Source organism: Phaenicophaeus curvirostris, chromosome 6 (assembly GCF_032191515.1).
Source record: "Phaenicophaeus curvirostris isolate KB17595 chromosome 6, BPBGC_Pcur_1.0, whole genome shotgun sequence".
Lineage (NCBI taxonomy): Eukaryota > Metazoa > Chordata > Aves > Cuculiformes > Cuculidae > Phaenicophaeus > Phaenicophaeus curvirostris.
The window spans coordinates 24,103,965-24,118,993 of NC_091397.1; the positions used below are offsets into that span (position 1 = coordinate 24,103,965).

The 15,029-nt window shown below is 38.1% G+C and overlaps 1 protein-coding gene across 2 annotated transcripts in view; it reads left to right on the forward strand.

Moving 5' to 3' along the window:
• Positions 1-519: 519 nt before the first annotated feature.
• LOC138721971 (GTP-binding protein 10-like) overlaps positions 520-15,029 on the forward strand; it is a 60,183-nt gene continuing 45,673 nt past the window's right edge. For both annotated transcript variants that reach the window (XM_069859612.1, XM_069859613.1), the window contains exons 1-12: positions 520-660; positions 1,029-1,091; positions 2,531-2,596; positions 3,682-3,791; positions 5,759-5,835; positions 7,523-7,621; positions 9,538-9,687; positions 9,813-9,990; positions 11,045-11,168; positions 13,715-13,763; positions 13,848-13,969; positions 14,450-14,666. In XM_069859612.1, the coding sequence (XP_069715713.1) occupies positions 520-660; positions 1,029-1,091; positions 2,531-2,596; positions 3,682-3,791; positions 5,759-5,835; positions 7,523-7,621; positions 9,538-9,687; positions 9,813-9,990; positions 11,045-11,168; positions 13,715-13,763; positions 13,848-13,969; positions 14,450-14,666 (1,396 nt within the window). The remainder of the gene's footprint in view (positions 661-1,028; positions 1,092-2,530; positions 2,597-3,681; positions 3,792-5,758; positions 5,836-7,522; positions 7,622-9,537; positions 9,688-9,812; positions 9,991-11,044; positions 11,169-13,714; positions 13,764-13,847; positions 13,970-14,449; positions 14,667-15,029) is intronic.

The following is a 15,029-nucleotide window of genomic DNA, read 5'->3' on the forward strand; positions in this document are numbered from 1 at the left end:
AAGCTCCAAAGAGACATTATAACGACCTTCCAGTACCTGAAGGGGCTACAGGAAAGCTGGGGAGGGACTGTTCACAAAGACTTGTAGTGATAGGACAAGGGACACTGGCTATAAACTGGAGAGGGGCAGATTTAGGCTAGACATAAGGAAGAATTTCTTCACCATGAGGGTGCTGAGGCCCTGGCACAGGTTGCCCAGGGAAGCTGTGGCTGCCCCATCCCCGGAGGTGTTCAAGGCCAGGTTGGATGGGCCTTGGGCAGCCTGGTCTGGTGGGAGGTGTCCCTGCCCATGGCAGAGGCTGGAACTGGATGGGCTTTATGGCCCCTTCCAACCCTAACGATGAGTCTATGATTGCTGTTCTTCCAGACGGAGGGCAGCGCTGGTCCGTGCACGATCTCACACAGGGCGGCAGGGCTGGAGGCGCGGAGCCCGTTAGAGGCCGCCGGGCCCCGGCAGGGGGCGCCGCCGCGTTCCCATGGCAACGGCGCGGGCCGGGCGGCGGTTGGTGCGGGCCCCGCCATGTCCTCGCTGGCCGAGCCCGCAGCCCCCGGCGTTCCCGCCCGCTCCCCGGCGCTGTCTCCGGCCCCCGGCCCCTCGCGCGGCGGCGGGGAGCGGCGCACGGGCGGCTCGGGCGCCGGCGCGGACCTCGGCGCCGTCCAGGTGAGCTCCCTGCCCTCCCTCGGCCAGGAGTCACCCACCCCACCGGCCCTGGTGTGGCTTGGCAAAGTATGGCCTGGCCTGGCTTGGCGTTCCCTGGCTGGGCTTGTCTTGGCTTTGCCTGACTTGGTTTTACTTGCCTTGGTTTTACCTGGCTTAGCTTGCCCTGGCTTGGTTTTGCCTTGTCTGGCTTGGCCTGGCCTGGCTTGACCACTGCGAGGTGCCAAGAACAAGCCCCAGGTTGTGCTCCCCACCCAGCCTGGATTTACCCCTGCATGGGCAGATCCGTGTTAATTCAGCTGGCATTTTAAGGTTTAAGCATTTCTAAAACATAGTTTTAAAAAAAAAAGTTAAAAGTGTGACTTTTCCAGGATGCACAGTTACGATCAGTGGATCTGAATCATGTCATCAAACTACTTGAAGATTCAGAGTCAGTAAGTGCTACCTCATTATTTCAGTTACACAGGTAGTGATAGGGTTAGTAAAAAGTTTTATACAATTACTTTAGTACCTACCCTAAATAAACCAGATGATGGCTGGGGCTACAGAGCTCCATGCTGAGGTGTTTGTTCGGGTATGTGAGCACTTCCTCTAAAGATGATCATTGTACTAGGGAATGGTATCAATGATGTGTTTTTAATTAAAATGGATGGATGGATGAATGGATGGATGGATGGATGGATGGATGGATGGATGGATGGATGGATGGATGGAAAGAAGCCAGGTAGATAAACAGGTAGATGGAAGCCAGAACATCCTCACACAAGCCTTTTTTTTTTAATAAAAAAGAGAAGCATGCACATTTAAAAACTAGATATGCAAAATCTCTAATTCATCTGGGAGGTTTTGAGTGCTGAAACCTGCAGCTGGGAAACAGAAATACAGACTTCCTGCAAGTATGTCAGGAATTTCTGTATGTGCCCAAGTTAACTGCTAACATTTCTACAGGGAGGTGATTTTAAAGGAAGGAGAAATATACAAAGTTCAGTGCTGAGGAGCAAATATGACTGCCTAGGCACATAGGAGAGCATAATCTCTTAGACTTCCAGAGACTGGTTTTGTTCTCCACAAGAAGATTTGGCAAGCTAAATTCACTAAGGCATCAGTTTTTTTTAATCTAAAAACCTAATAATTCATATCATGAAAGGAAGAAGTTGATTAAATACACCCCTTTTAAGTTAATGCCCCACAGATAAGAAGTTCATGTCCTTTTTTTCCCCATGCTTTGATTCAGAGCTAATAGAGTAAACTTACTGAAGAAAAATGTGCCGGGTGATGTTGTTTACTGCTTCTGTAAAGAGTATAAGGTGTATGATAAAATGCCTTTAGGATTCTGGGTTTGTGGATTTCTGAAACAACTTTCTGGGCTGCCTCAATTTGCAGTGCTCTTGGCCAGTGTGGTGGTGCTCAGAAAAGCCAGAATGATGCTGTATGTTGCTGACACCCTGACACATCCTCACTTCTGTTCTTTTCAAGTTTGAATTTGCAGACTGTTTCCTATTAGTGGCAGAGATCCACTCTAAGCCACTTAGACTACATTTTTACACTTCTGTGTCATGTGTGACATAGGTTTGGTTTTCTTCGTTGTCTTTCACAGAATCCCAAGGAATTTAAGAGAGAAAGCTCACACATTTGAACAAAAGATTGAGTTTTAAAAAGCCTCTTTAGTTACAAGTGCACAGACTCTGTACTTAGAAATGAGGCTTGATCAAGCAGCTAATCCTGCTGCAAAGCACTTTCAGAATTTTGTTGCGTCTTGTGATTTTTTAATCTGGTTTCCACTTTCATTTAAACTTAAAAGGGGATAAACATAATCATTTAATGTCCTAAGGCAAACTGCAATTAAAACCTGTTTTTCATTCATTTACTTAAGAAAGATTTGCAAAAAGAGCAGCTGAAAACTCTCGAGAAGGTAGTCAAGCATTTTGAAAATGGATTTGTATCCTTTTTGCACCGTAGGATTCTAAAGTCATGGTGGTTTATGTATGTTAATACTCTGACTTTTCAGCAAATTGTTTTATAATCTGCTGTGCTTCCACATGGACAGCTGTGATGGTACATGTACATTATCATCATTTGCCTTCTTGTGCATCTTTAGCCAGAGTTGGTAGTTTAGGAAAAGTTTGGGGTGCCGGCTTGATGAGTTACAAAATTCAGTAGAGGGATCTCACATGTACAGTGGTTGAAAGTGTTCAAAATTTGCTTAGTGTACTTTCAACTCAGAATAGACAAGCATAGTAATTGTCACTATTTAAGAAGCAGCAGATGAAATAGCAATGACTTCCAGTGAGGAGACATTTTAAGGAAAAATAAAGTCAGACTAATTTATCTAGAACTTTCTTCATATTTGCATTACAAATTAAAAGATTTCCAATAATCAAAATACTAGGAAGGATGTTGGCATATGAAAAAATGTGATTAGTTTCATACAGTTCAAGTAACTGCCCAAGTGGTTTAAGCTGTCACACTACATCACAACTGAGTTGTGGCTCATCAGTTGCAGGCAGTTTCCACAAGTCGGTGGATCGGTAGTAACTTCTCAATATCAGTGGTCTGTTCAGTTTTGATTTCAGGGCTCTACCCTAAATTAGGTAGTCTCAATATGTGTATGGGTCCAGATTTTCAAACTTTGGTTACTCACTTGGGACTAGAGTAGGAAAGAAATTAAATACCTCAATTTAGATACGTATATCGAGATACCAGAATTTAGATAGGTAAATCTGACACCTTGATGTAAAAACTTTTGATCTTTTTAGATATTCAGTGCTGAACTTCCTCTGAGTTCAAATGATAAGAAAGCTAAATCAAATTTGCAAGAGTTCTAATTCTGTAAAAGTAAGGCTACTTTGAAAAGCCTAAGTATTGACTTTATATGCTTCATTTTAGACATCTAACTTCGAAAGCACTGGTCTTGGTTTTTCTTTGTTGTGTCTTTTAAGTATGATGAATAGAGTTTTCAATGTTTTCTTCTGATTCATACATAGCAGTACAGACAATCTGATTTCCTTGACTTTAAATTAAAAGCCTCTTGAGAATTTAGCACAAATAATTGAAATTCTTAACCTGTGTGCAGAAAAAGTGAATGAACAAGAAGCTTTCACTGAGCATTTATGTGAACTTATTAAATTATGTGGGTAAGTACACTTCAGCCCTTCTTTTAGAGATTTAAACACTGCTTATTAGCATGTTCTTACATTTTCTAAGGCAACTAACGTATCCATACAGTATCTATCTATAAGGCATGAATATCTGCAAGGCATCTATTACGTCACCCACCCTTTTCATGAACTGTGTTTTCCTTGAATGTAATTTCTGTTGGCTTGAAGGAAGGACCCATTTTAGCAGTTTCGTATCAGTGGAGCTACATATTACATCATTCAAAAGTGTATTGTAATTGGCCCCAGTTTACTTGGAAACAAGATTCCCCAAGGTGTCTTATTGCCTAGAGCAAGTTGGCTGTGGGACTGCTGGCCTCAAAAGATCCAGCAGCTAAGTCCTAGTGCAATACATTTTGCTGTTTCAAACAAGCTCTCTAAGTGAGTTTAAAAACCTGAAGTGACACAAAGACACTTTAATACTTGAAGGTAAACTTTACCAAATGACAAGCCATACTGTAGAAGAAAAAGAACTACAGCAACTGGAGGATTTGGGATTTGTAATTAATTTAAAAACATATTTCATGAACTTTTGGGCATCTTCATTGTCATACAGTATTTTAAATTATTTGTGGAATAGAAATTTGGTGTGATCCACACCTCAATAGTTTTTCTCCTCCTCAATGATAATAGTAAAATTCCTTATGGAATGCTTGTAACTAACGTTACTCCTGTATTTAATTATAATTGGAGAGAATAAGGGAGAGGAAAATTATGCCAGGCAGAAAATGAGTCGCACAATAAACCTCAAGTAGGTTTTTACTTAGCTTCCTCTTAGCTGTTAGATTTAATAAACATGGCACTTCTCAGCTGAATTTTTAGTTCCTTAAGCGCTGTCAGTTCTACTGCTTTGCTTTGCTGCCACGCAGTGGACAATGAGAACGTGCATCACAATCTTTCATTTTCTTTGGTGTTTGGCAGAAGCGTGAGAAAACTGAGAATGAACATATAAATTCGGTGAAGTTTAGTTGTGATTAAGACTTCTCGTCCCTTACAGCAGTTCAGCAAGAATTGTGGTTTCTGCAATTAATATATTTTGGAAGATTGCACCCTTGGGTATTGCTTTAATTTCTTTACCTTGGAAATTCCCCAACGATTCACTGCCTTTTCATACAACAGAGAGAAGTTGTAACTAGAGGGAGGGGCTGTTATTTAAAATGTCCTTGCAGATACTAGAACTCCTGTAGTAAAATTTTCCACTTTTTCGTAACTGCTTCTGTTTACCTGTCTTTTTCCCACTTCTATTTCAATGTCTGTTTCTTCCTTGTGCTCCCCTGCCCTCCTTCCTACATTTATTCCATTATTTGCTCTCTCCTTTCTTTTTCTCTGGCTGTGTTTACAGAGGTCATCCTACTGGAAAGCTGCTTCTACACTGTGAGCTGCAGAGACATTAGTGTAATGTTGTAATGTTTACTATTAGAGAATTTTTAGCACTTAGATGTTTATATCATATCTGAGCATTTTTGCAAATGTTAGTGAACATTTCTTAATATCCTGTTTTTAAAAATGAATTTGTCATTGGGCTATTTGGAGTCAGTTTGTTGGTTTTATTTTTATCCATTTCAAGAGGCCCTACCCAGGGATATGATGGGGTTTTTTCCACCTCTGCACATGTCTATGCATAGTCTAGCTCTGTAATAGCCTGACATGGCATAGGCCATATCTTTAATCTTCCACATTTAAATGACATTTTTTATTCAGTATTTCTTATTGCACCAAATACAAATTATGAAAATGTTATCTTTGAGTATGTACCACTAATCGCCAAAATGTAATTGCCAGATCATGGAACTAGAACTTTCAGTGTAGAATCAGCTTTGCAAAGAATGTTTTTGCCCTTATTTGCAAAAAAAAAAATCAAGGACAAGCTTTTCTGGTGACTTTGATTAGTGCTCTTCTGCAGTATTTTAAACATAGTTGTAGATTTTTTTAATTTCATTTTTCAGGTTACCATTTCATAAAAAGAAATTCTCTGACGAAGTAAGCTATTCCACCACAGTTTCAAAATTCATTGCACAACTCGGTAAGCCTAAATTGATATGCCACAATAGAATGTTTATTATGCCATAAAATTAACTGTTTCATTAGCGTGATTTTAATTGCTTGTTACCTCCTTAGTAAATATAAGTAATTTCTTGCAATTATTCATTGTCCTCTTTGCTTTTTAGTGTTAAAAACCGTTCTTATTTTGATGTGCAGCTAACCTGCAGATTAGCTAGTAGGATTACCTGTTTGCCAGTGTCAGAAGCTACATGAGATAACTTTATCAGTACATCTGAAGAACTAGTAAACCTGTCTGTAGCCTGTTTCATTTCATTTTGCTCTGAGAAATTGGGTTATTACTATGAACACTGAAGCCGGGGATAAGGGGAGCATGTATCCTTCCTGCTTCTTTGAAACCAAATGGCAGAAACAAGTGAGAAACTCCTGACTCAGCTTAAACCTTCAAAACGTGAAACATGAGACCAGTCACCTACAAAACCAAAGTACAGAAAGTCAGTATAGTGCCATGCGTTGGTAGGGGTAACGCTTCCTGACTTCAGCCTCCTGCTGCATCTGAGCCATGAGCTTCTGTGTCTCAGAAATCTGTTTTAATAGAGTTGCTAAGAAGAAGGTGTCAAAATCATGTCTTAATGTCACTGGATCTCTTAGTACCAAAATATCTTTTTATGACCTTGCGTGGCACGTTTGTTATTTTCAAAGAAAATACTGCAAGCACAATAGGTCAAAAAGAATTCAGAGTAAAGCAGTAGTGATGTATCAGCTCACTTAATGGTGAGATTTAAATGGTAAAGAGGTAGCACAATCAGCCTGTCACACATGAAAAAAAGATTATCCTTGAAATGGGTGAGAAAAAATAGTTCTTAGAAGTCTGTTTTCACAGGCCCAAGTAGATAGCAGAGAATGTCTTCCTGGTTTGAGATAGTTCCAGATTCTCTTTATGGCCAAAAATACACTAAAATCTAAAAGATTATTTATATTGTCTGTCTTAGCTACTAGTACCTATCAATGGAATTCTCTTTATCTTGTGGAAAAGGATCTCTTTCTGTGCTCTCTTTATGTCATACCATGTCTCCTAGAAGAAGAGTTTCTGACATAGTAATGATGACAACAACCTAGTATATTAGCTTTCTCCTGAATTCCACAGCTTGTGGAAAACATTTAGTCTCTTATGAGGGTCTGTAGCCACAAAGCAGAGGAGGTCACTTTATGGTTGATGTTATGCTACTCCTCCAAGACCCTTTGTCCTCTTCAGTGCAGGAGTCCCTGTCCCTTGATTATTTTATAGCCAAATTTTGCATGAAAGGGCAGATTTGTAGGGAGTACGACCAAAGGAAACAGTAATTATAGACTCGTAGAATCACTAGGTTGGAAAGGACCCACAGGATCATTGAGTCCAACCGTTCCTATCAACTACTAAACCATGCCCCTCAGCACCTCATTCACCTGTCTTTTAAACACCTCCAGGGAAGGTGATTTAACCACCTTCCTGGGAAGCCTGTTCCAGTGCCCAATGACCCTTTCCATGAAAACCTTTTTTCCTGATGTCAGGCCTGAACCTTCCCTGGTGGAGCTTGCCTTCATTGAGGTCACTGATAAAGATATTGAACAGGGCTGGACCTAGCCCAGTAAGTACTGTAAAGAAATTTTAAGATTACTTTCAAAAAAATTTATAAGCTTTGTAATTTACATTTTTTTGTTTCTAACAGGTTATTTGATGAGGGTGCCAAGCTCTCAAGTCAGAATACAAATCTGTAAGTGTGTTGTTAGCTTCTATAATATGGAGCTACCGAGAAAAGTACTTTCAGGTAAAGCACAGTATTTTCAAGTATCGCGAGAAATACAGTGTTTGTGATCCAAGCTACTGTGAAATGGCTCTTTTAAGTAGCTATGCATTATTTTTCCATTATAGCTATAGTTACTCTATCTCAAATATATAGCACTGGCAAATGTACAATTAAGATTTTTTTATAGAAATGCACACTCCAAATCTGAAATTAGTTCATCAATGTACAACAAATTAATTATTATAGTTATGGGATTAGGATTAAATAAAATCCAGAAAACATGAAGTCATCACAAGTTCTCCAAAACATGGATAATGGTGAAAGAAAGAATAGTTAGGATGAGGGTTATAAGAAGGGAAATGTAATTTTCAGCTATGTATATGTTGCCTGGAGAGAAGTAGCTCTGGTTTCACTTGTATTGCTTGTGGGGGATAGATCTGATCCCATTTAAATTTGACTTGAATTTATATTATATAGACACACTTGAGCATAGGTTTTGAATAAATTGTGACTTTTCTCTACAGCAAGAGGCCGATGGTGCCTGCATGTAAGCTCAAACATGATCCTCTGGTATCATGGACAGGCATGCAATCTGTCATCAGAATCCACTGCTATTTATTTCTTTGACTCTTATGATGGTGCCGGAGCTGTTGTCAAGCAAAACCAGTCGTAGGTCCCCTCCTGGGGCACAGTACCACGGGCTGTGACACAGCTCTAGATTTATAGGCAGACAAGCTACAGATGAACATTGTCAGAGTGTGGATCCAGGGCACAGGTGAGGAAGCATGCTGGATGTCAGTGTGCTCCCTTGCTGTGTTCCTATAGCGTTGCACTGGTTCCTGTGCCCTCTTGCTATTTTTCATTTATTTTAGGAGGCCTAAAGAAGCTGCAGCTGCAACAGCCCTCACAAGATGCTAGAAATAGGAAAGCAAAGAAATCTGCTTTTACCTTACAAACAAGACTCAAGTCCTGCAGGCAGCTAAATGTGTTGCTAGGTTTATATCTGTAAATAGTTCCATTAAGATAAACATTAAATATTGAGAGACTTCATTCTTCTCTAGATTTAGAAAATAAGATGTTATCTCAAAAATGAAGTATGTTTTTCAGTCTGATTTTTTAAAGTCAAATTTCTCACCTCTGAACATATACATGAATCTTGCCAAATTTTGATCCTGCATAGTTCTCTTACCTATAAAGTAATACCAACTTAGATCCTCTCAGAGTTAACACTCAGTTAAAACTTGATTCACCACATGCATTATCTGCATTTATCAATCCTGCATTTCATGTCATTTGGTATATATATTTAAGCTATTTAAGATAAACTTTACTTTCATGAGTTAGCATTTACAAATACAAATTTATTTTCTCAATGCTCCCCCTTCCCTCCTAATTCAGTAATGAAATGCAGTTGTGTATATGCATGGGCAGAAGTAAAACCAGGGAACATTAGAAAGCCAGGCTTATAAATCATAGGTTGGTTTCACAGGTATTAAGTAATATAATAATAAAAGGCATTAATTCTTTGGTGAATAGGCTACAGAAGAGAACTAGGTCCTGAGCCAACAACTTATTGCATGACCTGAAAAAGGTTTTCACCTCTCTATAACCTTATTTTTTCCCTTATTCTGTAAATTTTAGGAAGCAATTAATTTGTTTATATAGTATTTTAGTCTTCTTGAGGGTAAGTCTGTTGGATATGCTTTAGACTCTTTTAATACTCAGATATGAGAAAACCAGTTCTTGTTCTTTACTAGATTTTCTTTAACTGATTTTAGGACTAACTCAATGATCCGGTGGGTCACTTCCAACCTGGTTATTCTATGATTCTGTGATACTCAGTTCTCAATCCTTTCTTGAGAAAGGATGAGTATTTTATGAAGTGACCAAAATTCTGAATGTTTACTGCATTATAACTAAAGTTATTGTATGTGCAGGTTACCAGCCAACAAGTGCAAACTATAAAATTCAGATGGCTGAATTAGGTGGATTAGCAGAAACCCTCATTTTGTCACTAGCATTAGTTGAAAATCAACTTACTGAGAAGCTGTGGGTACTTAAAGCTCTCCAGCATCTCTCCAGCTCTGGTTAGTACAAACTTGTTCTTTCAACAACCTCATTACCTCTGATGGTAAATCGTTTGTTCTCTGAACATGTCTGAAACAATTACTGTCCTACAGGGAACTAATTATTGAGATTTTCATAATTTCAGGAGTAAATTGCAGACTTATGATGAAGGCCCAAGCAGCCAGCAGGCTCTGTTTGTATCTAAATGGTGTTGATCCCTCAGGACAACTGGTGTTCCGCTCCTCAGAAATCCTGTGGAACCTATTGGAAAACAGCTCAAAAGAAGAAGTTGCTAATCAGCTCAGTAGCTTGGAATGTGTATAGTAAGTACAGGGAATTGTTTTATGAATAAATTTTGTAATTTTGGAGACATTGAAAGCATTTCTGTTTTGTAGCATTTTGTTTGAAATTAATTGAGAGAAAATGCATAAAGGGAATTAAGGTCTCTCATTTAGTCCTCATTAAGTTCTTAGTATTAGCATATCTGATTCTCTAAAATGGAAGCACTACTGGATCAGACCTCATAGCCAAGCAGCCAATGAGTTAGACCTCTCAGGCATCTGTTTCTGTTTCAGCAGGTTAGATAGCACTGTAGCCTGTGAGATGCCTGGGTATGATGTAGAGTACAAGAGTTGTCTGCCAGGTGGCTTACAAACTCAGTGGCCAGGGTCCAGTTAATCACAGATCCAGTCAACTTCAGAACTATTTCCTTGTGAAGTCTCTCTTTATTTCATGAATGCAGCAGTCAACCACCACTTAGTTCTGCTATAGAGCAAGAGGGAGATCAAGGTGCTCTGCTGCAGAGTGCAAGAGGCACAGCTCTATCTATTGCTTTGTATGATGAAAAAGTTAATTGCATCATTTTCAGGCTCATGTGTTAGGCTTGGCAGGCCAGTATTACTGCACTGTTGAAATTCTTATATTATAAAATTATTAGGAAATTCTGTTCTATGATACACAAGACTTAGTTCTAGATCCTCTGCTGGAGTAAATAACAGGTTCTTCTTTAGTGATTTACTTTTAACTATTTAGGATTAGACCATTTCTTCTTTATAATCATTCAACAACATCCGTTTTATTGCTTGAGTAAATACTATGGGTTTCTGTTAATTATTTATAACACATGCAGTGGAAGGTGCAATTTGTAATACATGCACCTTGTGTATATGCTTAAATTGGATGTCTGGTGGTACACAAAAGTAAGCATTTAATAATAAAGCTAAATAATAATAAATAATAAAGTTTTAAGGTATTTCTCTCACAATTAAACCCTAAGGCTTTGAAAAGTATGATGCTAAGTGAGGATACATGTATCTAGAGCTGTCTAAAACTAGAATATGAAAAGAAAAGGTAAAATACATTTCACTGTCTTTTAAGTGCTTTGAAAGAAGTATTTGTAAACCTTCTTATGCATGGTTTCCGGCATTATGATCGTCAGCTACGGAATGACCTCTTGGTTTTTGCCACATTACTAGCTGAAAATCCTGCAGCACCAATGATTGTAAGTATTTATAGTTATATTCCAGGGACAAATAACTTCTCCTTTGCTATTGTATGCTCAGTATTTTTTGCCATTAGGATGCTGATATTTGTTTTACTCTGTCTCCAGTGCTTTCATCTTTCTTAGATTGGCTGAGCAAGTAACTTTTTTTCTTTATGCAATTCCCTTTACCTCAGAGACTTCAAATCTGTGGGTCATTAGCCTGGAGTACTAGCATCAACTTTATTTAATACTTAGAAAATTACCCTAGTACTTTTCTTGGGCAAAAGCTAATGTTAGCTCCTGTATTCTTGCAGATTCTCAGATGTGCTATTCTGTAACAATGAGTTTTGCACTAAATCTCATTTGCTGTTTGAAGATGTAGGGATACAGGCTGTATTCAGGTGGCCCAAATTCAACTGAAGTATCTGTGCCTCATCACCAGGAACAGGAAGAGTCCTCCAGAACCAGCTCAGAAGTTCTAAATAAGATGCTGGCAAAATAATTACTTGGATCCAGTTAATGAGGCACATAAATTCTTTCTAAGTCTAGGTCACATAAATGTAATCCAGAATGCACTATCATGAGTTGCCTGAAAAGTAGATGACTCATTCTTCTGTAATATTCCAGATTTTTTTTATGAGGAAACTGCAGAGAAGTTAACTTTTTATAGGCGTTAATATTCTTTTACTCTCACTTTACCATTGAGAATTAGAACTGCATAATGATAATTAAGCAATCAAGTGCCTGTGTAGATCTACTGTCTGTCCAGGAATGGATTGTTTTCAGGGAATTAATTTCTTAACTTAAGTAGGTGTTTCCCTATTGGCTGTATTACTAGAAAGATTTTATAGTCTGCAGTTAAGATAACAGGTTTTTCATTCAGATGTTCCATCTTATCACTATTACGAAATGTCTGTTATACTACTGCAGCAATGTATTTTCTGTCTAAAATATCCAAATTGTTTATCTGGCTGTAGGAAAGGGCACATTTTTCCTACAAGATAAATAACCGAGACATGTTATTTATATTCCTTATGCTTCAAGGAAGAAAGCTTGTTCCAGTGCAAGGAAAAAATGAAAATGTTTTAACTCAAGTTCTGTATTCTCTGCCTCCCCAGAGATTTTACTTCATCTGTGGAGATAGGTATAAGGTACAAATATCAGGTAGACAAAAACATTAACATTACTGTTGAATCCTGCCTTGCAGATAATCCCAGAGACGTTTGTGTCAGAATATTCACTTTTTTTCTTAATATACTACCCAAGCAACTTCAGAAAACTCCATCTTGTATTTAACATTATTCGGAAATCAGCACAGGAATTGGAGACTTGAAAAAGAAAATAATTTTCTCACCACAGTAAAATGGAAAATAGATGTAAAATAAAGCTTTTAATGATATTAATTATTATTGTATTTGTGTTAGAATAAAACTGTGTTTGGTAATTGCTTATTAGTTTCCATCAGAATTTATTACTACATTAATTGGAAAGGAGAAAACAGGAATAAGTTTTGATGTTGCTTTCTATTTAACCACTTTGCAGTGGTTTTGTGCAGAAAATAGAGATACCACAGAGACAAAAACAAATATGCAATATAGTTGTGTACTGCAATGCTTTCTTTAAAATTACTTCTGCAATATTTTTCTGATTGTTAAAATTTGGGTACCTGCTAACTTCCAGAGCTAGGCTGAACAAATCTGAGCCCAGCTTTTTGGGAACACATCTAAAGAGCTGCTGCAAAATTAATAGAACCATTTGATTTTGTGGGGATATCTGTGTAGTGTTCGTGAGCTCTGCTCCTTTTGGGAGCTGGTGGAAAGCTCGGAGGTGGCTTGCTGGAGTACTGAGACCAAGCTTATGTATCTTGTTGCTCAAGAAGAGCAATGTCCTGATAACCATGGCTTCTAATCACCTCAGAAACAAAGCTCTTTTGTCTGTAATGTGCTGCATAGACACCCCCTGCCCTTGGTCCTATCTGTAGTTATGTTAGACGTCGTTATACTTCTGTAGCTCTCTAGGAGCTGTGAATTACAAGATTTTATTTTCTGAATTTTTACTACATAATATCTGTAAATTCATGTTGCTCATACATGCAGTTTTCGTGTCCTTACTTGCAAATGCACTGAAGTTGGCTATAAGTGTGACTAGTATGCACAACTGAAAGCACAAAATTGTATATATTGATCACCCCGATGATGATGAAACTTACACATGTGTAAATGCATTTCAAAAAAAACCGCAACACTGACAATATTGAGAATCCAGTTTTCTTGTGTGGTAGGTTATAGTAGTGAATAAATGTGTTTGGGACTTCCCCGTACAGGTTCAGAATTGTAGTGAATGAGACATGGGTTTAACTACCTACCCTTAGGACTGTAGTTAATTAGTATTGTACAACGTCCAAATGATTGATCTCTTCTTTGATAAAATTCTGTTTATTCTGCCATAGGATATGTTAAGATCTGTGTTCTGAAGAAAAAAAAAAGGAAACTAAAATTAAATCATAAGTATTAATTCCACTCCCATTTTATTTAATTAATATATGTTTTTTGAATGCCTGTTAGGAAAGTGGATTTGCAAAGCTGTTAATAGTACTTGCAACATTTACTGAAGGTAAGAGATTTCATACTGCATAATTACATTGTTTTTACTTTTAATGATTACTTTTTTGTAACCAATCTACAATTTCCTTTACAGTTAAAATTCCCAATCCCTTGGTAAAAGGTCTTAAATTTACCTACTCTCATGAGGACTTTGAGATGAAGAAGTTACTATTTAATGTAATAAGAGTCTTATCTAAAGACCCACGTGCCGTGCAGGTAAATTTTAACAGAACATAAGATACAGTAAGCAAAAGGAAAAAAAAAAAAGGAGGTCAGAAGAATCACAGGAGTGTTATTTAGCTGTCTATCTGTCATAGTCCAGTAGACTGAAATCAGCTATTCTCCAAATCAAGAATTCATACATAGCCTCTGACCAAGTCCTGCTGTTTGAAAGCAGCATACAGTTTCTATTTTAGAAAAGTTACGAACCTAGACCATGCTAGGAAAATGAGCTGACATGTGACTGCAATGCATTATTGAAATATATGTGAAGAACTTAATAAGGTTTAATAAACCACAGCCTGTGGGAATGCTGAAGAATATAAAGAGATTTTGTCTGTACTTGTAGTGTTTATGACATACTTTCTCAGTGAAGCATATTTTTCTCAATGTAGGACAGATAAAGTTGACTCACTGCTTTAGATTTTTCTTGTATGTGAAACCTATAAGCTGTCTCTCTTTGTCTTGACTCTGTAGCTTCTCAGTGAAAATGATGTGATGCCAGCTTTGCTTTATTACATAAAACCAAATCAAAAGCCTGGATTTCATGAGTGGTCTGCTGCCCAATACGAAGAATTACAGCTTTGTGCAATTGCGATTTTAGCTTCAGTGGCTCCCTTGTTAGTGGATAAATATTTGTCCTGCCAAGCGAATACTCTTCTCCTTGTGTTTCTAGAATGGTGTATAGGCCAAGGTCAGTAGATGCTCGTGGCTTTTGTACGCAGTAACCTCAAAACACAACTCAACTGAACTTGCTTTCTTTGACAGGAGGGACAAATGTAAAACCCATGAAGTCAGAATTATTCTTTTTCAATAGGTCACTTAGGAGACTAATCTTTCTAAATAAACAACCATAATAATTCTTTCTACTGAAGGATAAGCTGGTGCCCTATGCCCTGACTACTGCAGTATTAATATTCCTTCAGTTCTGTGCACAGCCACACATCTCTACTGCCTCTGTTTTAAGCTAGTCAGATACACTTACTGTAGCAACAAGTCCAAACAGTAATTTCTGCCATGAGGCAGGAATTCACTCAGAGTTAGAGCTGTACACAAT